The sequence below is a fragment of the Cololabis saira genome, chromosome 2 (genome assembly GCF_033807715.1).
Source record: "Cololabis saira isolate AMF1-May2022 chromosome 2, fColSai1.1, whole genome shotgun sequence".
NCBI classification, from domain to species: Eukaryota; Metazoa; Chordata; class Actinopteri; order Beloniformes; family Belonidae; genus Cololabis; species Cololabis saira.
Window position 1 is genome coordinate 49,959,284 of NC_084588.1, and position 23,020 is coordinate 49,982,303.

Genomic DNA, 23,020 nt, shown 5'->3' on the forward strand with positions numbered 1-23,020 from the left:
ATCCTACCCCCATTCACTAATCATTCATGAATACATATTTATAATAACTATACTATAATTATACTGACACACTTACCTATAAATACTATATACTAGTATTTCTATATATTTGTACGCACATGCCCATATAAATATTTATATAAATATACTTATTTACACCATACTTTCTCTATATTAACTCCATCTGCTCTATATCTATATATATATATATCTATATCTATATATATATCTATCTATATATATATATATATATATATATATATATATATATATATATATTTATATATATATAAATATATATATATATATATATATATACTTACACACGTATTCACACACATACATATACATACACATCCATCCATCCATACATACATACATAAATATATATACACACATACACATGCGTACATACACATATAAGCTGCCCATTTCTGTACATAAATATAAACATATCTACCCATTTTGTTGGATCCCCCTGTTTATTCCTCCTCTCGTTTCCTAACGTGACGTGTCTTTAATGTTCAGCAGTAATTGGGAGGGAGAGGCTGCTGGGAGGAGGAGGTGGATGGAGGGTCATGGTCAGGTTTCTCACGGAGGTTATTCTGCATCTGTCTCCTAGCAACCGCGGCCCACTCTTTCTACACTCCTTCACTTGATTGGTGTTTTTTTTTCTAAGTCTTTTTTTTTTGGAGGATAGGGGGGGGGGGGCAGCTTCCCCTTCCCTTCCCTTCCCTTCCTTTCCTTATTCACTGCCTTTAAAATGTAGTTTCCATGAGCGTCAGATGGGCTCGCTCAGGCATGGCAGGGCAGCTTCACCTCCCTGGGTGGAAATTTGCATATTTTTTTATTATTATTTTATTATGAGCAGAAAAAAAGACAGACTTTGAATCATGTCGAGAATTTGAGAACAGCTCTCCTTGGAGGACGGACTTCCTCTGAGGCGTTGTACACGACAGGAAGTGCCTGTCCCACTGCGGTTTGGTGGCTCGACGCTGCCGCTCGTCATTCCCAAACAACTTATCAGGAGCGTATCTCCGCCGCGTATCTCTGCCGCGGTTGGCTGGTGTCGGGTTAAAGGTCGGGCCAAGGTCAGAGGTCACTGGATGAATCCAGGGGAACCTCGTCAGCTCGGAGGCTTCAGAGCAGCCAGACAGGGCGGCACGGTGTCAGTCTGACGCAGAGAATAGGAGATTAGAAGGGCTGGAAGGGCCGCGGAGGAGTGGAGGCTGACGGACCGTCTTTACCCGCCAGCTAAAGGAACGCAGAGAGTTTCTACGTGTAAAACGGGAAGAAAGAGGACGGAGCTTGTTTGATTAGCAAACACATAACGGAGAAACCTGGCTACCTCACACTAATGTTTTAATTTCACTAAATTCAAAGCAACAACGAGGGCAAAGTACCAAGTAATTCTCTTGATCGCTTGAAGGAGATTAAAGAAGATTCCTCTCTGATCACATTCGTAGCAAACGTTTACCAGAGACACGTTTGAACAAACATAAATGTGAATCCAGTTCTCAGATGTTTCTGATGGGTTTAATGACGGATACATATATTATATCTGAATGAACCTATTCATTTTACTGGACTTTACAGATTTACATCATGTTTTGTGCAGACTTTTGAGTTTAATATAAACCCACGTGTTGATAGAATATAATAATACAATATAAAGTCTATACGGAAGCTGTTTAAGGGAGTCTGGTGTAGTTTCTGCAGTAAACCTGAGGTCTGACTGAAGGAACTGGGTTAAGCCTGAATGAACCTCACAACTGTTCACCAGGACAAAGTTGAGCTGCTCAGCTTTTGGCGTGAAACTTGTTAGAAACATGCAAAAATGACAAATAACACAAAAATACAGATCACATTTTTTGTATGTGATAGCAACCTATATTCTAGGCTAAATACATTAAAAGATAGATAGATAAAGATTTACAAGACTTGTAATTAAACATACATCAAAAACTAAATATAGCTACAACACAGTTTGAGGAGTAAAAAAATCCGCCTGAAGGAAAAACTTTACTTCAAATATGTTCTTTTGTGACACATTTATTATTACTTATTATTATTATTATTATTATTATTGGTGTTGTGATTTTTAATATTATCCTTTACAAGGACAAATGCATTCCTCCATATATGTATTGATATACACACATATATACATATATATATACATATATACATATATATATATATATATATATATAGCCTATATATATATATATATATATATATATACACACATTTACAGAGGAGAGGAGTAGGAGGAAATATTTTGTAATTCTGCATTTTTAACCTCTTTTTTAACCTCTTCTCTGTAAATGTATATATATTAATATAATCAGATTTGCTTGAGAAAACAAGGTCACGTTTGTTTGCACGTTGTTGTTTTTGTAAATTTAGGCCACAGCCACAAAAAAAATCAATCAACAAAATAAGGGAAATAGGTCAAATTAAATTATATTTTTCGATGATCGTCTGCAGCGATGATTTCAGTGCCGCAACTGTAAGTTTATCAGCCTTCTCTTACTTTACTTAATCTAAAGCCCAGCGTGAACACAAACTGTATGAAAAACTCTTGTAAAAATATTTGCATGTATAGACAGAATGTTATAATCCTCAGTTATACCTGTTAGTGTTTCAGCTGCAGGTCAGGAGGACGGGAGTTTGCAGACTCGAGGCTCCGCAGCCGCGCCGTTATTAACCCGCGGTGGAGCCTCACACAGCAGCAGCAGCACGGCACACTGACGCCTTTTCTTCATATCTGCTGTTTCCAAAAAGTAAACTCAAACCAAAGCGTATTTTAACAAAGCAGGAAATTTAGTACCAAGAAAAACTATAAAAGTAATTGGAAAAGCCTTCATGTTGTCATTCAATGCTGTTGTCTGGTGCTGCTGCCGGCAGGCCGCTGTCATAAACTCAGGAGCGCTCAGGGAAACAAGACTTAATTTCATTAACTAAATATTTATTATCCCATAATACATTTTCTATATAAATTGAACCTTTAAAGCGTGTAAAACAACACTTCGGTCTTCAAATTTCGGAAAACTGAATTTCTTTCAGCCGAAAAATGAGTCTGACATCATGATTATTTTCAAAATGACGTGAAAACATTTCAAAATCCGAGCTCGCACTCAGTTTATTTACTTTGGCCTATATATATATATATATATATATATATATATATATATATATATATATATATATATATATATATATATATATATATATATATACATATATATATATATATATATAAACACACACACACATACACACACAGATATATTCGGCAAATTCCTACAACTGTAAATTATTTAAGAAAATAAAAGTGCATGGTTCATTAAACACTTGAGAATCAAATTGCCCTTCAACTTTGACAACTAGTTATTTTAAACATTTTAATCCTGTTTCATACACCGTTTCAGAAGCGCTTATTACAGGTCTTCAAATACAATCAATCATATTTAATGCAACAGTATGAGCTTTTTATCAAAGGAAATCAAAACATAACATGCCAAACCAGTTTAATGCGTCGCTACAAGAGCAATACATGACAGACAGCAGGAGTTATTTCATCTGATCCATAAACAATTCATAATTAAATGTTAGCTGAAGCATATTTGAATTTGAGCTGCTTCTGACATGATATTATAACAAGTTTGGCTCCTGGAAGCGACTGGTGGAGTCGACATGACGCAGTCTCCGGGAAACTATCAACAAAGACACCGATACAGACGCAAACTCTGTGTGAGCAGGTCTCAACCCGAACCAGAATCATCCACCCAGAACCCTCTTGGTTTAAATCTTACTTGCAAGATAAGGCCTTTTTTGTGTCAATTGGAAACCATGAGTTTAAGAGGACCTAAGGTCACATGTGGGGTTCCTCAAGGGTCTATACTCGGACCGCTTCTATTCAACATCTATATGCTACCCCTAGCTCAGATTATGGAACATCACAACATTTCCTACCATACTTATGCCGATGACACACAGCTTTATATTTCAGTGTCATCACGTGACTACAGTCCCCTACTCTCATTGAGTAACTGTATTCACCAAATCAATGAGTGACAGAGGTGATCATTTTTGGCCCTAAAAATGAAAGGGAAAAGATCAGCGCTCACCTTGGCTCCATGTCATTGACAGCTACGAATCAAACCAGAAATCTTGGTGTAATTATTGACTCAGACCTGAACTTCAACAGCTATCTAAAGTTTATCACTAAATCTGCCTATTACCACCTGAAAAACATTGCTAGAATTAAGGGGATTCTGTCTAAACAAGACATGGAAAAACTTATTCATGCTATGTTTGTTGGAGTGTGATTGTCGCATGTGCCTCGTGTCCAAGACAAATTTCTCCTAAGGGAGACAATAAAAATTCATCTTATCTTTATCTTGTTCATTTTCAGTAGGTTGGATTATTGCAATGGCATCTTAACAAGAAATCTATATCAGGCAGCTGCAGCTGATCCAGAACGCTGCCCAGAGTCCTTACAAACACCAGGAAACTGGACCATATTACACCGGTCATGAAATCGCTACACTGGCAATGAGTCAAAGGATAGAGTTTAAAATCTTCCTGCTGGTCTACAAAGACCTGAATGGTCTTGGACCAAAATACATGCTGGATCTGTTAGTTCCTATGAAGCTCCCAGACCCCTGAGGTTCATCTGGATCTGGTTTGTTGTGGTTCCCAAGAACCATCCACCCCAGAACCAGCCTCCTCCAGCAGGTCCGGTGTTCTGCCAATCCTTGCTACCTGCAAAGAAATGCTATTTTGTGGTTCTGCGCATGCGCACATTCGATTTTCAAAGTTTGATTGCCACGCCAACCATTTCGCACCATGTAAAATGGATAATAAGGGATGTTGAGTATTTGATCCTTCAAAATACACGACCCATGACATGAATTGCATTACACTTTGTGAACATTATACGATAAAGAGAAAAAAAACCCAATTCTATAGCTTTATTTGATATTCATTCAGTCATTCGCCTTTATTTAACCAGGCAGGTCATTAAGAACATTCTTATTTACAATGACGGCCTGGCAAGCAACAAGGAAGTGGTTTAGGGAGTAAAACACAGTAAAATTGTAGCTCTACCAAGGTAGAAAACCATTAGGTAGCATTTTTTGGAAAAGCAGCAGAAATTGTGTTCTGCCAATTTCTGCTACCTGCCGAGATATGCTACTTTGTGGTTCTGCGCATGCGCATAGTCGATTTTCAAAGTTTGATTGCTACGTCCATGGTTTCTTGCACGATGTAAAATTGATAATATGGGATGTTGAGTATTTGATCCTTCAAAATACACGACCCATGACATGAATTGCATTACACTTTGTGAACATTATACGATAAAGAGGGAGAAAAAAACAATTACATGGCTTTATTTGATATTCATTCAGCCATTCGCCTTTATTTAACCAGGCAGGTCATTATTAACATTTTTATTTACAATAATGGCCTGGCAAGAGACAAGGACCACTTGGGGGGAAAGAAAGTGGTTTAGGGAGTAAAACAAATTGTAGCTCTGCAAAGAGCAAATTGTAGCTCCCCATTAGGTAGCATTTTTTGGCAAATCAGCAGAAATGGTCAGAACACCGGCCCTGCGCGCTGCGCTCCGGCCGTGCGTTCTGGCCGTGTGCTCCGCGGTTCCTGCAGGATCTGCAGTGCAGGACAGGTCTGTCCGTGTGTGGGAAAGCGCTCCATTGTGTTTCCCGCTGGCCCTTGGGCCCGGGCCGGCCAGGGGCCGCCCAGGGGCCGCCAGGGGCCCTCCAGGGGCCGCGGGGCCGCCGGCTTCAGCCTCCCTCAGGGTAAACGGGAGTGACAGAGCACGCAGAGGCCCCTCATTAGCTCCCTGTCCGCTCAGGGAGAGAAGCTGCTTTAATCCGCTCTGTCTTCTCCAATCTGGCGCCGCAGACACGACCGCGCTCTCATCCTGCTCCCTTCTCCTGTAAACTGTTTAAACACCTCTCTGACCCGGCACAGTCTCGAACCCGAGACTCCAACTCGCTGGGAAGTTGGAAAAGACCAGAAAAAGTTTATTTGAAACCAGACGTTTCTATTTAGTGCTTTTATTTAGGTAATCTGCTGTAAAGACACCCGCTCTATCTTATATTTCTTGCAAAAAACTCCTTTTTTAATTCATTTTTAATCAAATGCAATCAATCTTTTTCTAAATAAGATCATACAATTTGAGTTGCGCATAATTGCTGTTTTAAATTAAAACCAAAGCATGTTGCAGTATTTGTCTGCAGACTTGATTCTTTTTGCGTTTTTTTTTCTACTTTTATCAATAGCTCAGGAGAGCCTCTTCAGACCCAGTTTAAGTCAAACACTCCTGCAGAGAGTCTCTAAAGAGGCACATTTAAATACACCATGACATGCGCATAAAGCTGTCACTGTCAGTGGGAGTAATTAGTTTGATGAAAACGTCCAGTCGGTCCAGGCATGGTGCAGTCGGATCAGCTGCAGAAGCTCCTTCAGCTCCTTTAGCTCTGCTGGGCTTCATTACCGCCTCTTTATTCCCACTTTCAGCAGCACACACTCGTGCAATGACTCTCTCTGTTGCAGCAACATACAATGTCTTCAAATTTAATCTTAGGAATTGGTTGATCGATAATCAAAGATGTGAACATTGATGTGTATACTATCGATGTGGGGATGAACTTTGTATATTGTAAGGGTTGAATTATATATGTTATATGTTATTGCTGATGTGTTTGTACTTGTGTTTTAATATTTTTTACTAGGTACTAGCCGGTTATTTCTGGCAGGGGGACTGCCAATGTAAACTAGCCTTTTGGCTACAATTGGGTACATTTACATTTTATAAAATGCTTTTTTTTTTTTTACCTTGTCTGCACACATATGATACCATGAAGGTAGAAACCAAAGGTATATATATGTGCATTATTACTATATTTAATATATATACATATATATATATATGCATACATATGCGTACACGTACATAAATATACACATACAAACCCAGTGATTTTTTTAATTTTTTTTTTATAAAATGTTTCTTAATGTACGTTGTCCCTCTCTAACAAATAAAAATAAACTGAAACTAAACTGAAACAAACCACGTTGGATTGAAAAAAAGGTGAAATAAACCAAATACACTTTATTTATAAATCTTGAGTTATAATTTAATACGGTACCAATATGTTAATTAATATGCTTTCACAGTACATCAGAGTGGTTGTCAGGAAGAAGTAAACAAAAATAATCACTCACACACTCCCACACACACTCTCTCACACACACACACACACACACACACACACTCTCTCACACACACACACACACACACACACACACACTCACACACACTTGCATGCACAGACAGTCGTACAATCTCAATACCCTGCAGTGGTCGTTCAGCCGTAAACGCTGGAGTTTTACTGAAGTACATTGGTCTCTTGGGCCTGAAGTTTGTCCATCTCGTTGCTTTTAGACGGTTTTACATGTTCATCGTCTGTAAAGAGCCTGGAAACACACGATGGGTCCAAGGATCCAGTCTGTCGTTACAGGACGGGGTCAGGAGTTTCTTCTGAGGCATTTCTGCTATTTTACCTGAAGTTCCTTTTACACTCCAGAAGCAAACAATTAAATAAATGCTCTCAGATCAAATTTAAAAAAATGTGACATTACTATAAAAACACCATAAAACAGCATCACTGCATGGGACTGAAGTCAGAGGAGGAGGAGGAGGAGGTTTACTTTGTAATTCTTTGTAATTCAACACCTTTAGGAGCAGGATTTTGGATGTGAACAACTCTATACGTATGAAAACAAGACAGTTTTCCCACATTCAGCCTCACTCAGCTCTGCCATGAGCAGCCTCGTGATTATCTCTCAATTTACACGATAAAGAAACAAAAAATAAAATAAAATACGATTATTCCCAAAGAAAATAACTGATTTTTGATGCTGCTTTTAAAAGCAAAGACAGAATGATAAAGAAACCAAAAATATAATAAAATACGATTATTCCCAAAGAAAATTACTGATTTTTGATGCTGCTTTTAAAAGCAAAGACATAATTAATTAAAAACAGTCTGGAGAAGAGAAATTACTGTGCTGACCGTGATGTATTTAATTGTTTAAGGGAAAATTTCTGTTTTAAAAATAAAGAAATAATGAATAAGTAATGCTTTACCACCAGAAGCAGTTTCCAAATTCCCCATCCTCAAATCTTTGCATATGGGTAAGAAAAACAAACAGGAATGAACTAATATTAGAGCCTAAATATCAGCTCTTTGTATAAAACTGAGGTTGAAGTTTCGACGGATTCAGGTTTAAAACACTCGAGTTAAATATATTGAGATTTGACTTCAGTCCAAAGTGCCATGTTTGGAAGGAATGAAAACATTAACAAGAGAAACAGAAAAACCAGAATAAAACAGACAACACGAGACAGTCCCTGCAGCTTCGTCGTTAACAAGAGCAAAAGGTTCAGAAAACATTCAAAAACAAAAGGTTCAAAACTGATTTTTACAAGCACGATAAATATACACACACAGGTCCAATAAATATAGTTTGTTATCCCAAAAAAGCGCAGACCGTGAAGGGTCACCACGATGCCAAAAAGAACGAAAAAGAGAGAGAATAGGAGAAGAAAAAGAGTAAATTATTAGCAGTCATTTAACGTCATGGGTGGCGTTTGTCGTGTACGGATGAACCAGTGACGCATCAGTGACGTTCCTTTGTTCCCGACCTTCTCTGGAATAAGGCCCATTTTAATAATCTCATTCCACTGGCTTTATTCTTTTTATTCTTGTGTGTTTTGGAGTTGTGTGAGCTGACGTCGGTAGCAGCGCTACTGGAGGTTGGGCATGTAAGGCCAGCTGAAGCTGCTGCCGGACAGCAGCATGTCCCGGATCAGAGTCTCGATGGGCGTCTTCCCCACCAGCCGCACGAAGAACAGCTGCTCGATGACGGAGGACGAGACGGTGCGCAGCGACGGCAGCCGCAGCAGCAGCTTCCCGAAGCGGTTGGGCTGGTTGGGGTACTGGCTCCTCACGTACTCCTCCAGCGCACACTGGGACTTCTCCTGGAGCCCCTCCACGTGGGCCACGTCCGACAGGCCGCACGCATCTGCAGGAGAAGCACAGGAACCAGAGGTCAGAGGTCAGGAGAACCAGAGGAACCAGAGGAACCAGAGGAACCAGAGGTCAGAGGAACCAGAGGTCAGAGGTCAGGAGAACCCGAGGAACCAGAGGTTAGGAATGGGTGATATTTTACCGTTCACAATAAACCGTCAAAAAAATTCCCCACGATAAGAATTTGTCATCTCACGGTAAAAACGATAAATTCCCGTTGATGACGTTTTTGTGTAAAACTGATTTATGGTTCTGCATTAAATCGACGAAGAATGAAGGAAGGAAGGAAGGAAGGAAGGAAGGAAGGAAGGAAGGAAGGAAGGAAGGAAGGAAGGAAGGGAGGAAGGGAGGAAGGGAGGAAGGGAGGAAGGGAGGAAGGGAGGAAGGAAATGAGCCTGAAAAAAAAGAATGAAATGAGCCAGAAAGAAAGAAAGAAAGAAGGATAAATTCCCGTTAATGACGTTTTTGTGTAACAAACATGGCGGATCTGAGAGTGAGATAGATTTATAGTTAAAAAGATGGAGTTGAATTGGTATTTTTTTTATCGTCATTTTTATCGTTATCGGGATAAATGCCAGAAATTATCGTGATACATTTTTTAGTCGATACCGCCCATCCCTACCAGAGGTCAGGAGAACCAGAGGTCAGAGGAACCAGAGGTCAGCATATTAAAGTGGACCTATTACCGTATTTTCTGGACGATAAGCCGCTACTTTTTTCATAGGTTTTGAACCGTGCAGCTTATACAAAGGTGCGGCTATTCTGTGGATTTTTCTTCCACTGCTCGGGGCGCTCTAACCGGAATTAAAATAAAAACTAAGACAAAATAAATGCAAAGAAGAATACGCTACTTCTTCTTTAGCAGATAGAAGTAGAAGCAGATTTCAAACAGATAAATAAATACCGGTTATTTTCTCTTGGTTCTGTCCCGTTTTAATCAGCAAAGTTGCTGCCGTGTTAAAAGACACTGTTAGAAAATATCTATTTAGGTACAAACATGTACATCATTTACAGTTCAAAATCGTTCTGTACTAGTAGTAAATATCTAATCTAACAACATAAATATCTGCGGCTTGCATGTCTTTTTTTTTTTTAAATAGAGCGGATGCGGCTTATAGTCCAGAAAATACGGTATGTCATCAAATACCTATTTTAAACAGGCCTTGAATGTCTTAAAAACAAGCTTTTGATTGTTTTTTCTAAATAAATTAGAAATTCAGCCTCTGGGCCATGTCTTTATCTTCCCATTCTCTAACCTCATTATCTATGCAGGATTCTGAGTGGGCGGGGCTATGATAATGAGGCTCTGTGCTGATTGGCTGCCTGAATGACACGATACACCGCTACGAAAAAATGGCTGAAGCTCCGGCCGGCGGAGTTAGTTGTGGGCACGGTTTCACGCATCGGAGGACAACCGATGCAAATCACTCTGTCGTTACGTAACGACGGGAGCAGAATCTGAACGGCTTGCAGAATCTGGTTGCTTTCCTCCTTCTCTGAGTTGGCAGGCTGAGGGGAGACCACTTTATATATGTTAAAGCAAGAAAAAACCTGTTTTTCATAATAGGTCCCCTTTAACATCCTCCTCCCGTTAGCTCAGAGAGGTACAGAGCCCTCTCTCCACACTGGAACACCTCCACCACTCCCATTGTCAGAAAAAAGCCCAAAGTAAGACTCTTTAACCCTGGACGCTCACTGTTTGAGCTGCTTCCATCTGGGAAACGATATAGACTCATGAAAACAAGGACAAACAGACTCAAACACAGCTTTGCACTGACTGGAGAGCATTTTAATTTCGTTGTACCTGGTGATAATGACAATAAAGATCGATCTATCTATCTATCTAGAGTCCCCAGCGATGGACTGGACACCATCTTTGGTGGTTTTGCAGAACCAACAACTGCTGAGTGTTGGTGGCTCATCGGTCTTTTATAACGAACATTATCCACCATTCACATGATTTCAAGCAATGATATAATCTATGCATACTTCTTTTCTTATCATTTTATTTCATTTTATTTGTTATTTACTGTTTAATTGTGTACTGATTACTGAAGCGTACTCTTAAATTAAATACTTATGATTTTCGAAAACCGCACGAAGTTACACTAGTTATGGATAAGCCCTGAATGCAGGCATTGTGACGTAGAATTGTCAAATTGGTTTAATTCACTGTACGAATCGGCACAGATTACTTTTGTAATACTGTATTTGACCCGGTCTTTGTACGTTTTGACCGTATAGAAACGTAATTCTTGCCATTGTAAGAATGAGATGTACCTGCTGTACTCTACTGCCCTTACTTTTTAACAACTTGTGCTTTCTATTATTTTACCTCTTTTCTTATCATTTTATTTGTTATTTACTGTTTAATTGTGTCTTGTGGCTTTTAATGTTGATGTAAAGCACTTTGAATTACATTGTGTTGAATTGTGCTGTACATATAAACTTGCCTTGCCTTGCCTTACATACTGGAATACACATGATTGTGGTTCCAGAGGTTCAAGTCCTGCGATTGCAACCGACTTTGGGCCCCTGAGCAAGGCCCTTAACCCTAACGGCTGGAGCCGGTGCCCTCTAAACCCACTCCTCCTATAATAATAATAATAATAATAATAATAATAATAATAATAATAATAATAATAATAATAATAGATATCCACTTGTGCAAAAGATTTGTCTTAAAAATCTCTTTAAAAAAAATCTCTCTTGGCCTGTAAAAAAAGAAAAGATAATCTGGATCTAGAAAAAAGGGAAGCGTGTGAGCTCTGCAGAGCTCTGAGTGTCGTGCGCATCCGCAGACAGACTCAGCAGCTCTGCAGCGCTGCAGGCCGCGTGGTGGATGAGGTCACAGAAAGGCTAGTGTGTCCCAGTTTAAAGACACATGTTCACATGACGAAAATAGACCCACATCAGAGGCCTTCCTTTATTTTTTAACTCTGCTGCTGCTGCTCATCTCTTAGATGCCACAGATTCAGCAGGGCGAGCATCCCTCCTGCAGTTTTACCTCTTTATACGTTTGTGAGCATCATAATTGTAAACAAATATATATAAATATATATATATATATATATATATATATATATATATATATATATATATATACACACACACACATATACATATATATATATATATATATATATATATATATATATATATATATATATATTTGCTTTTTTATCTGTTTGCAAAACTTAAAACCAGAATTGTTGATTAATAGTAAATAAATTAAGTTCAGATTTAAGCGGCTCTAGAGAAATTATTTTTTCTGTATATAACATGAAACAAACAGATTTGTATTTTCTTTATTTTAAACCTGGAGGTCATGAGGCCTAGTGAGGTGACAGAAATGCAAAAAAAAATGTTTTCATTATTTTGCACAGAAATCTTCTGCATGACTGAAATATATTTTCTTATCCATTTATTTTGCCGTTTGTGACAAAAATGCACGTTTAATTGAATTGACTGAACTGTGTTTCACCCTCTACAGTGTTGGTGGAGAATATTACAAGATTTCTTTCTTTCTTTCTTTTTTATTATTATATTTGTTTTATTGTAATGTAAGGTTCTACTAATCAACAAAACCAGATACATTTGTAGAAAAGCAGATTGAAGGATGATCTCATTTCTGTTCCTATTAATATGTATTAAATATACTCAAAACATGGTTACAATAATTAAAATGTATTATTATTTTTCTTCATTTTGATTACAATCAGTATTTTTCAGATGTTTTTTTATATATATATATATATATATATTATTTATTTTCTTTATTTTCTTTTTTTCTTTTTTTCTTCACACTTGACACCATGTATTATGTAGTTTAGTTTGTATAGTAGGCGGGCATTAATAAACTTTGCTTCTGCCTGAGCCTTTTTCAGTCAAATTGTAAAATGTGTTTCTTCATGTTGCCTTGAAAGGTATATATGACTGAAATAAACTCAAACTAACTAAATAACTATATAAACCGTCAGTATAAGTGTATTTTTCTGTGCACTGTTCCTGACCTGTGGTGAACAGCACGATGGCCTTGATGCAGCTGTACTCTGCAGAATCCACATGCAGCACCTTCAGCTTCTCCACCTGCTCCTGGAAGACGCGGATGTGGTCCATGAAGGCGACCACGCGGTCCGCGGACATGGGCGAGGCGTGCAGGCCGGCGGCGGCCAGCAGCGGGGCGACGTGCACCGGCATGGCGCACTGCGCCGCGTTCAGCACGAACAGCTCGGACCAGGTGAGCCGCAGCAGCGCCACCTGGTCCGGGATCTGCAGGTCCGGGAAGAACGGGATGTTGCGCGCCCACTCCACGGCGCTGAACAGCATCCGGGCCGCCAGCTCGCAGATGTTCTCGATGCCCATGAGGTTGCTGTTGCCGCCCTGCAGGCACTGGTGCGAGCCGAAGCGGGAGGTCGGGTAGGGCTCGGCCCGCAGCAGCAGGGAGATGTAGCCGGACAGGTAGGAGTGGCACTGCAGCGGGTCCCCGGTGCTCAGGGAGAACTGGCCGTGGTGGTAGGACTGGGTCGGTATCCGGCCTCTCTGCACGGCTGGGGGGGGAGATGCACGTAGAAATAGAAATAGAAATAGAAAGCCTTTATTATCATTATACTGGTACAATGAGATTAGGCAGCAGCTCCCTAGATGTATATTAAAATTGAATAGACTACCTTGTTGCAGCTATCCTTGTTCAGTTTGTGATATTATTATGTTTTCCTTTGTTTTTTTTGTCCTTTGTTCTATTATCTTTGTATTATCTTTTTTCTTTATTATCAATTGTTTTCATCGAATGCTTAGGTCCATGGATTTGGAAGGGGGTGAGAAAATGTGTTAATGTTTGTTTAACATCATTGTGGATGCCACTGTTGATAATAAGAAAATTATGAAAAATAAAGAAAAACATTTGATCACGAAAGTGCACACATGCAAAGACTATGTAAAGAAAGACTGTGTAAACCATAAAATGAGAAACAGGACACATAAATATATAAACACTATGAAAATGAGTGAATGAGAGAATAATAATGCACATAAATGAGTGGAAGAATATTGCACAGTATGAGCTTATTGGTTTAGAAAGTTCATCCAACACCAACACATAATAATAATAATAATAATAATAATAATAATAATAATAATAATAATAATAATTAATTTAATTTATAATGCACTTTACATTCAATGAATCTCAAAGTGCTACAACATTCAAGGCAAGAAAATAAAAAAAGCAGCAGTATCATCCCTAAAACGTAAAAAAAGTCATACAAATCAATGGCATATCATAAATCATGCTGGCATATGCTTTACTGAAAAGCTGGGTCTTAAGTCTACTCTTGAAAGAGTCAATTGACTGTGTTTCTCTCAATAGATGGCTTTCTTTTAATTTATCTTAATTTATTTTTAACCTTTGCTATATATTTCATGTTGTTATGGGGTCGCTGGAAGGTACTGGCTCCTGAAAAACATTATCAGACGCACCGGGAACCCAGATCTAGGCCACAACATGCACACAATGGCACGGCGTGGCCGTGGCTTTGTCACAAATTTTAATTTTTATTCCCAAATGGCCTCAGTTGAACAACCAAACGGATGCTTTTTGGTCCTAAACGTATTTATGCCATTAAATATATTCTAGTAAATGTTTCCTATCAGAACATGAAAAAGACATTTTCAATGTACTTTTAATTTGAAATGCAATTGAGACCCATATATTTAAATCTACAATAAAAATTGCATGGCCACAGTTCAGGCAACAACACTAGGCCTGTACACACGCAAAATCACGCACACAGACTACACGCTCAAAAATAATTCAGAAAAAAGAGATTAAGGTAGCTTTTCGTTTAAAATGCACTACATTGAGCTGAAATTAAAGCTCTAGGCCCACTGGGGCTGAATCTGAACTGAACATTGTGTTGTTTGAGCCTGACTCTGACCGTGAACGCAACAATAACAAGCCTGGGGTATAAGGCACCTGAACACTCTTATCTCTTATCATCACCCTCTGCACATACATAATATATAAACGGCATCCATAGCACGCCTATAGAATAAAAGTATGTTATAAATATATAAATATATAAATAAATATATATAGTTTGATGAATCAAAAACGGCCATTTCTAACAATAACCGCTCAGACAAAAGCGACACCGGCGGCTGCGCCGTCAGAATATTAAATGATGAACACATGCGAGGCTTCAGAATAGAATTCCAGTTCATTGGAGAGACAGAAGTTAAGACTAAAATAATAAACTGATATTTATGGGAGACACATTCACGTCCTGGAAATCCCCGTTAGGAGGACGGCCGCTCTTACCTTCCCTCCTCATGCCGACTTTGAGGCATTTCTTGAGGCGGCAGTACTGGCACTGGTTGCGGTGGTGCTGGTCCACGGGGCAGTTCCTGCTGGCCCTGCAGGTGTACGACAGGTTCCTGCGGACGCTGCGCTTGAAGAAGCTCTTACATCCCTCACACGTGAACTGTCCGTAGTGCTTCCCGCTGGACTTATCCCCGCACACGATGCACTCGATCTGCTGGCCCTGCTGCTTGTCCATGGACGAGGAGGAGGAGGAGGAGGACGAGGACGAGGAGGAGGTCGTGTTGTTGTTGTTGGAGCCGCCGATGGCGGCCGAGGACGCGGCGGAGCCGCCGGCCGGTGCGCCCTGCGGTGCGCCCTGCGGAGCGCCCTGGGGTGCCGCCGGCGGGGGGATCTCCAGCGCCAAGGGGAGAGGAGCCACTTGGCTGACCGGCGAGGACAGGGTCCCCTGGGAGTCCCCGACGCCCTCCGTGTTTCTCCACGCCACCATCGCCATGATCGAGCGTCTCCAAAAAACTTTACGCACCCCAACTTTCTGTATTTACGCAATAATTAACACACGGAACCTCGTCGGGATCAATGACTACAGCGCAATTAAGGAAAAAAGCGGCATTTTTTTTTAATTCTGTATTTTTTTACTAAATGTAATTCGGCTTAGAGCGCATGGGCTGGTTTTCTCGGAGGGATAACGGAGTTAAAGTGGCAGCGCGAGCTGGAGAGGTGAAGAATGCAGAGTCACCCAGGGGAAATCCTGGAACACGGCTTCCTTCAGTCCGGCAGGAGCCGCTCAAACATCATCCAGCGGGAGGAAAAAAAGGAGCACGGAGCCGAAATCCAGCCGGGAAGAGAACGGTATTCCAGGTATCACGCACTCAGCCCGATCCCTCGCACTGCGCGTCCAGAGAGCCGCGTTTAGCGGATCCCGCATCAGTGATGGAGTCACCGGAACAGGCTTCCCAGACGCTCCCTGCCCTCTCGATCAGCCAGAAGTTACAGTCAAACGCCGACGGAGGAGAGAGGGAGTGAGAGAGAGAGCGAGAGAGAGAGGGAGAGAGGGGGATGAGGGATGATGATTTTGAATATGCTTTGCAGAGTGTTGGAAAGTGATGCGTCCTCGCGTCATCCTCGGTTACGTGTTGTCGGGGAGGAGTTTACGCAGCTGATCTGGGAGCAGCAGCAGCAGGGATGGATGGAGGGATGGAGGGATGGATGGAGGCTGCATGTTGTTGTGGGTTTACGTGCTCGCCCTCTCCGTCATCTCCCGTCATGGATCTGCCCTGATGAGCGTTGCCCCGAATCCTTCACCGCAGCAGAGCCGTTTTTCACATTTCAGCTGCGCGAATATTGTTGTCTGAACGGACACCTGAGGGGGGGATTTAAATCCTGGCTTCTGTTATTTGATGCCACCTAGTGTCATCAGTTAATTACGCAGAAATAATCCCACAGCCCACGGTGATGCGAGGATGCAGTTTTCACCAGGTGCTATTTACTGTTATTTATTACAGTGACGAGTCTAAAAAGCCGATACGGACCCATGTGCGTTAAAGTCATCCTGCCATTTCTTAAAATTATGTAATTCATGTGTCAAGTTTTCATAAAACAGCCCATTGCAGTCACATACTATAATATTAAAGGTATTGTGACATGAAAAACACATTTTTCTTGATTTTTTGTGTTTTGTTGGGTGTCTTGACATCAATTACACCCAAAAAACAACAAACTTTTAACATTCAGTGTATTGTGTGCTTTCTGGGATTTTCCGCATAACTGTGCAAAAACGGCGCACCTGGTTTGGTGGCGGGCCGTGACGTCAGGGCCCGCTAAATCACCGCCCCCTCCACCCAGCTCCCTGCATCCTCTCCTCTCCAGCGCACCATAAAGGCTGATTTATGGTTCCGCGTTACACCGACGCAGAGCCTACGGCGTAGGGTTACGCGGCGACGCGCACCGTACGCTGAACCCTACGGCGTAGGATCTGCGTCGATTTAACGCGGAACCATAAATCAGGCTTAACACGGAGCAGTTTAGAGCCTCTTCTGTTCTAATCACCGGAGGAGAACTGCTAAGAAGACCCGCGGCCACTGACTGGACTTAAGATAAGGAGACACTGCTGCTTGCATGCCTTTATTTTTATGATGGTTTGCTGTGGACTGTCTGCTTCGCCGTGCTGCTTTTCCGTGCATGCTTCGCCTGTCGCTCCCGGCTTAATGCCGCGTTCCATTTACCTCGGAAATCGGAACTGGGAACTCGGGGGTGGTGAAGATTCTCCCACTTTACCAGTAGGAGATCCCACTTCGAGGGGCGTTCCAGTTGAAAATTCCGACTGGGAACTAGGAAATTCCGACTTCCGAGGACAAATGGAACGCGGCATAACTCTCCGACGCCGCTGTGAGCGTATTGCTCGCGGGGAGCTGCGGTCCCGGTCCTCTGGTCCCGGTTGGACTTCATCCCCGGGCTGTAGTCGCCCTGTCTGGGCTGTGTGTCGGTGTTTGTGGTCGGTGTGCGCGCGTGTGTGTGAAGACGGCAGAAGTGTGTAGCGGTTGGTTGGAGGAGGTTTGGAGGAGGAGCGGAGCAATGATTGACAGGAAAGGGGAAAAAGGACCCGTTTTTCACGGCGCAAAAAAACACTGTAATAAAAAGCCAGGAATGGAGTACTAGAGTGAAGTTTTTCTTGTTACACTCTTTTAGACACATTTGAGGGATGTTGGCCAAGACTTTTAATAGTGTTAAAAGCATGTTAAAAATGATGTCACAATACCTTTAAGAAGGAAAAGTTGCCTCTAAGGATCGATATTTGATACCTGCCTACACACTTTTCTATTGAGATCATAAAAAATAACCACGATTTAAACTTCAAACTGCACAAGTAAAGAAAAAAAAACAATTTGGCAAACTTTTCAACTTTACAACCCAGATATTCAGCTCTGCTGCTGATCCCGCAGATGCATGATGTTGCTAACTGATGTGGCGCCATTTAAAAGGTGAATAAAGAGGCTTTTCAGCGGTGAGATTTATAAGGAAGCCTGGCTACAACAAAGAAATGATCTACACAAACACACATTACCTTACTGTTTGTGCTCTGTTTATTTGTATAACTTGAGAAAAAGTAATTTAAAAATATTAATCCATCAAGAATAGATCAATCATCAAGGATAGATAGATATATCGATAGATATATGGATAGATAGATAGATAGATAGATAGATAGATAGATAGATAGATAGATAGATAGATAGATAGATAGATAGATAGATAGATAGATAGATAGATAGATAGATAGATAGATAGATACTTTATTAATCCCAAGGAAGTATCCAGCAGCTACATAGATACCCCCCAAAAAAGCAGTTTAGTATCAACGACAAACAGAACAACTTCGTTAGTGAAATATAATAACATAACATTGCAGCTCAATGAAAGTGTCCGGTGTAGATTAACCCCTACGACTCAGTAGTTTCAGCATTCCTCTTCACTTCCTGTATGGATTTATTAGTCTCTCTTGTTGTGGTTGCATTTCATTGTTTGGTGCAAAACCAGCCCTTATTATCGCCCTCCACCACCGTGCTTGACAGGCTTGTTGTTATTTCAGAGGCCGTTTTGCAAACCTCTTCTCAAGAGAAGAGGTTTCTGCTTACAGAGCTTTCTGAATGAACCGGAGTTGACGTCCGACTTTGACATTTGACATACCGAGGGAGGAGAGAACAGTCGGAATCGTAGCTCTTAGGATCCTTCTGTTTCTCTGAGCGTCACATGGTCTGACCTTGAGAGGAATTGGCTGGATGATTGGCAGCCGTCTTGAAGGCTTTCTGGATGCGAACAATCGTTCTTAGTGAGGAAGGTTAAAATCTAAATGGTTTGAAGATGGTTTTGTAACAGTTACTCGTCTAAAACCACTGCTTATGTCTTTTCCTCCAACTACACCAAGACAGTATTCAACCTTCGGATGTCAAACCCTCTCCCTTCTGCACATCTACTTGTGCTACCGTTGGTTTGTTTTTTTGTATTTATCGTCGTCTTGTCACGCAAAATGTCATCATTTCATGTCAGAGAAGTATTTTAATAAGTCATTATAATGTTAAGATATCTGCGAAGGGCCGACTCAGTGCTGACTCACGCTGCCGGCGGCCCGCGGCTGTTGTCATGCTCCTCCAGATAACCTCGGCTTCACTCATCCCTGATCGCAAACACAACAAGCTTTTCTCCTCCGCTTGCCAACAAACACATCAGCTCTTCCTCGCGCGGCTCCTGAACGGCGTGAATGATATCGAACCCAGATTTAAGAGTTTAATGACGACTAATCGCCCATCTTTGCAGCTTTTTCTGCTGCCCCTTGAGACTTGTCACCAGTCTGGGACTGAAAGTGAGCTAATTGGAGACAAAGTGGGAGTTTACCCAGGAGAGAAACTGCTGAAACCACCAGGATGTGACTGTTTATGGCGCCGGGAGAAGCGGCTGCAGCTCAGATCTGCAGTTTTATTTTGTTTTTTTACCCGTGATTAAAAACATCCGAGTTAAACGAGTGCAAGATTCATCTTGTGCATTTCCAAAACTGTGCAGTAACCTAATGAAAGGCAGAAAAACAGCCGGTCCACTGGCAGACGGCGCAGCATGCAGTAGTATTCCTGGTATTCAGCGTGAGTGGCTTTAAGATCATTATGGTAATGAGGTTAACGCGTGTGATCTGAAGGTGCATGCAGCTATGAGTGACTTCACCTACGTAGTGATGTCATGACCTAAGATAAGACAAAGGAAAACACTAAGTAGTGAATCCAAATAGTCAGGTAATGCACATTTCCAAATGTTGTTGATTATAAAGTGTGTGAAGTAATGTCTGGCTGTCATAACAGAGAGACTTTGATTAAAGAAGGATCCAGTCCAGGTCCTGCTAGGCCACCGGCCTGTATGTTTGAGATATTTCCCTAAGAAAAGATCATTTATTCATATACATAGGCTTTTAGCATGTACTATATACTATCTAAAAGATAGATGCCTCCCACAGGGTGGGTTGGTGTGTACAGATGTGTACAGCGAGGTTGTTGGTACCTTTCCCTCGAAGAAAGACAAACCCAGAAAACGCTCACTGAAATAACTGACAAAAGTAATAATAAATTATCATTTCTTATTAAATTGAAGCAAGAAGATCTATAATGTTCGTGATCTCCTCAGACGGGTCTCTTCTTAGTTTTCTCTGGTCCATGTTCATGTGTGGCGTCGACAAACATTAAATCATCCAAAAATATTTCAGACACAGATTGAAGCTATTTCAACTTTATGACAATAAAGGCCTGGGACGGGTGGGTCGCGACGCCCGGGGCTGGCGGGGCTCGCCGTGCAGCCTGGGGGGCCTTCTGGCGGCGCTGGACCCCCCCGGGGAGGGGGAAACGGTGCATGAATGTGCGTCTGTGTCGGTGAGAATGCGGTATGGAAGGGTCCTGCCATGGAGGATTTGAGCCTCCATTGGCAGGACAACATAATTTAATAATTGATTAATATTATGTCATACAAAGACGGTTATTAATATTATTATTATTATTATATTACTACTTTTATTATTATTATTATTATTATTATTATTGTGATAGTATATTATATTATTATTAGTATAGATATCGGATAGGTGAATGGATGAATGAATGGGATGCCTGGGTCTGGGGCCCTCCGTTGTCGGGCCTGCACGGGTGTCGCCCTGTTGGGGGGTTTCCTCTCTCCGGGCCCGTCTCCGGTCCCCCCCGCTGCCTCTGCGGCGGGGCGCCCCTCTGGTCTTGATGGGCCACTTTCGTGGGGGCAGGTGCTCCTGCCCGCGTCGGCGGCCGGGGCGGCTCTGTCTCTCCGGGCAGGCTGGCCCCCTGCCGGGTGGGGGTCATTGGCCTGAAGGGTGAGGGCCTCCTGGCTGTGTGTCCGGCCCGGAACGGGTGGCCGGGGATTGCCTGGGTCGCGGTCCGCCGCCGCGGGATCTCTGGCTGCTTCTTTCCGTGCCGTGGGGGCCCAGCCCGCGGGCCCTCCACTCGCAGGCGGTGGGTTGCCTCCCTCCTACTTCTCCCCTCTGTGGGGTTGCCGGTGGCCTGGATTCCGGGTTCTTCCGTGTCGGCCTCTGGTCTCGCGGGTGGCGGGGTTGCTCCCCCCCCCTCCCCCACTATAGATACACTTCAGGTAGAGCTTTGTTTGATTTATTACACACACACACACACACACACACACACACACACACACACACACACACACACACACACACACACACACACACACACACACACACACACACACACACGCATGATCATATACATACACGCATACCCCCACCCCCCCCCCCCGGGGCCACCCCGGCGGACACCCCAAGGGTCACGGAGTCCCCACATCCGCAGGGGCACTCGGCCCGATATATTTTCAAACGCGATATGGTACGAGACAATATCGTTTATATCGATATAGCTTCTTTTTTTTTTTTATTTATGATTATGATATAGCTTATTTTGTGACAAATTGACTTGAATGTTTTATTTGAGATTTGCACAAATGTTTTGTTATTTGCACAACTGTCAACCTCAGTGGAAAAGTCTGCCTGTTACTGTCTACATTGTATTAAGTGCACAGTGTATTTTAATTTATTTGTTATGCAGGAAAGGGATATTTGTTTTATTTTATTCAAGAAGCATTTTTATTCTATATATGCAGGCAGTTTATTTTTATTTCATTTGTTTTATACATTTTGATATTGTGCAGACCTCTGTTAATAAAGGAACCTGTGTGACATTTGGCACGAGGCTTTGTATTAAAACTGACTGTTTTTTTAAGGATTTGCCTCAGAAAAAATGAAGCTAACAGAGATGCCAACAGAGATGCTAACAGAGATGCTATGCTATAATGCTTTGGGGGAAACCCCAATTATGGTACAGAAAAAATATCGATATATATCGAGTATCAACATTCAGCTAGAAAATATGGAGATATGACTTTTGGTCCATATCGCCCAGCCCTACCCAGCCCTATCTGAAACCATTAGAATCACCTGCCGTTTCGATTTTAAGAGAAAGAATGATGCCAAATGCACAACATCCTAAAAAAAACATCCAGTAAATTCCCAATTTTAAGCTCTGAATGATATAATAATCAAACTGACAAACTTATATAACCACAACAAGATCAGAAAGGACACGTTGATTTGATTAACTTTCATCTGACATTTGACAGCAGGACGGCAGAGTAACTGGCAGTAATTAAAGAGCATCCTCTCATGCTCGTGTTGTTTGATCTCTGACATGGATGCTGAACACTGAGCCTGCAGAGGGGGCACCTTGCTGCTAACCCTGGCACACACCGACGCCAAACTGGAAGCTCTTAGGCTGTTAAGCAGGGTCAGCTCCTGGTCAGAGAGCAAATGTAGTTTGTGCGTTAGATTAGCTCGCTGCAGCCGCAGCCTCACCTGTGACCGCCGGAGCGTCTCTCTCTCCCCCCCCCTTTGATTAACCGCGCGCCGCCGACCTCTGACCCCCCCGGAGCCGCGGCGGCGCTCCTCGCCGAGCACATTTCATGCTCCAGAGATGCATCGCGCTACAGGTCAGTGTGCATTAATAACGCA

At 41.8% G+C, this 23,020-nt stretch overlaps 1 protein-coding gene across 1 annotated transcript; it reads right to left on the reverse strand.

The window, feature by feature from the left end:
• Positions 1-7,163: 7,163 nt before the first annotated feature.
• On the reverse strand, positions 7,164-16,454 carry LOC133464724 (COUP transcription factor 2-like). Its single transcript, XM_061746870.1, has 3 exons — positions 15,445-16,454; positions 13,139-13,675; positions 7,164-9,120 (listed from the first exon to the last, which is right to left on the reverse strand). The coding sequence occupies exons 1-3, from the start codon at positions 15,938-15,940 to the stop codon at positions 8,843-8,845; spliced, it is 1,311 nt and encodes a 436-aa protein (XP_061602854.1). The 5' UTR covers positions 15,941-16,454; the 3' UTR covers positions 7,164-8,842.
• Positions 16,455-23,020: the final 6,566 nt, after the last annotated feature.

Bases quoted from the DNA above. Each gene is read 5' to 3' on its own strand.
- LOC133464724 (XM_061746870.1), bottom strand. From the start codon at position 15,940: ATGGCGATGGTGGCGTGGAGAAACACGGAGGGCGTCGGGGACTCCCAG. The intron at 13,676-15,444 runs GTAAGAGCGGCC...CTCCCCCCCCAG, and splicing joins AGTCGGCATGAGGAGGGAAG to CCGTGCAGAGAGGCCGGATA. The intron at 9,121-13,138 runs GTCAGGAACAGT...CTTCTCCTGCAG, and splicing joins CATCGTGCTGTTCACCACAG to ATGCGTGCGGCCTGTCGGAC.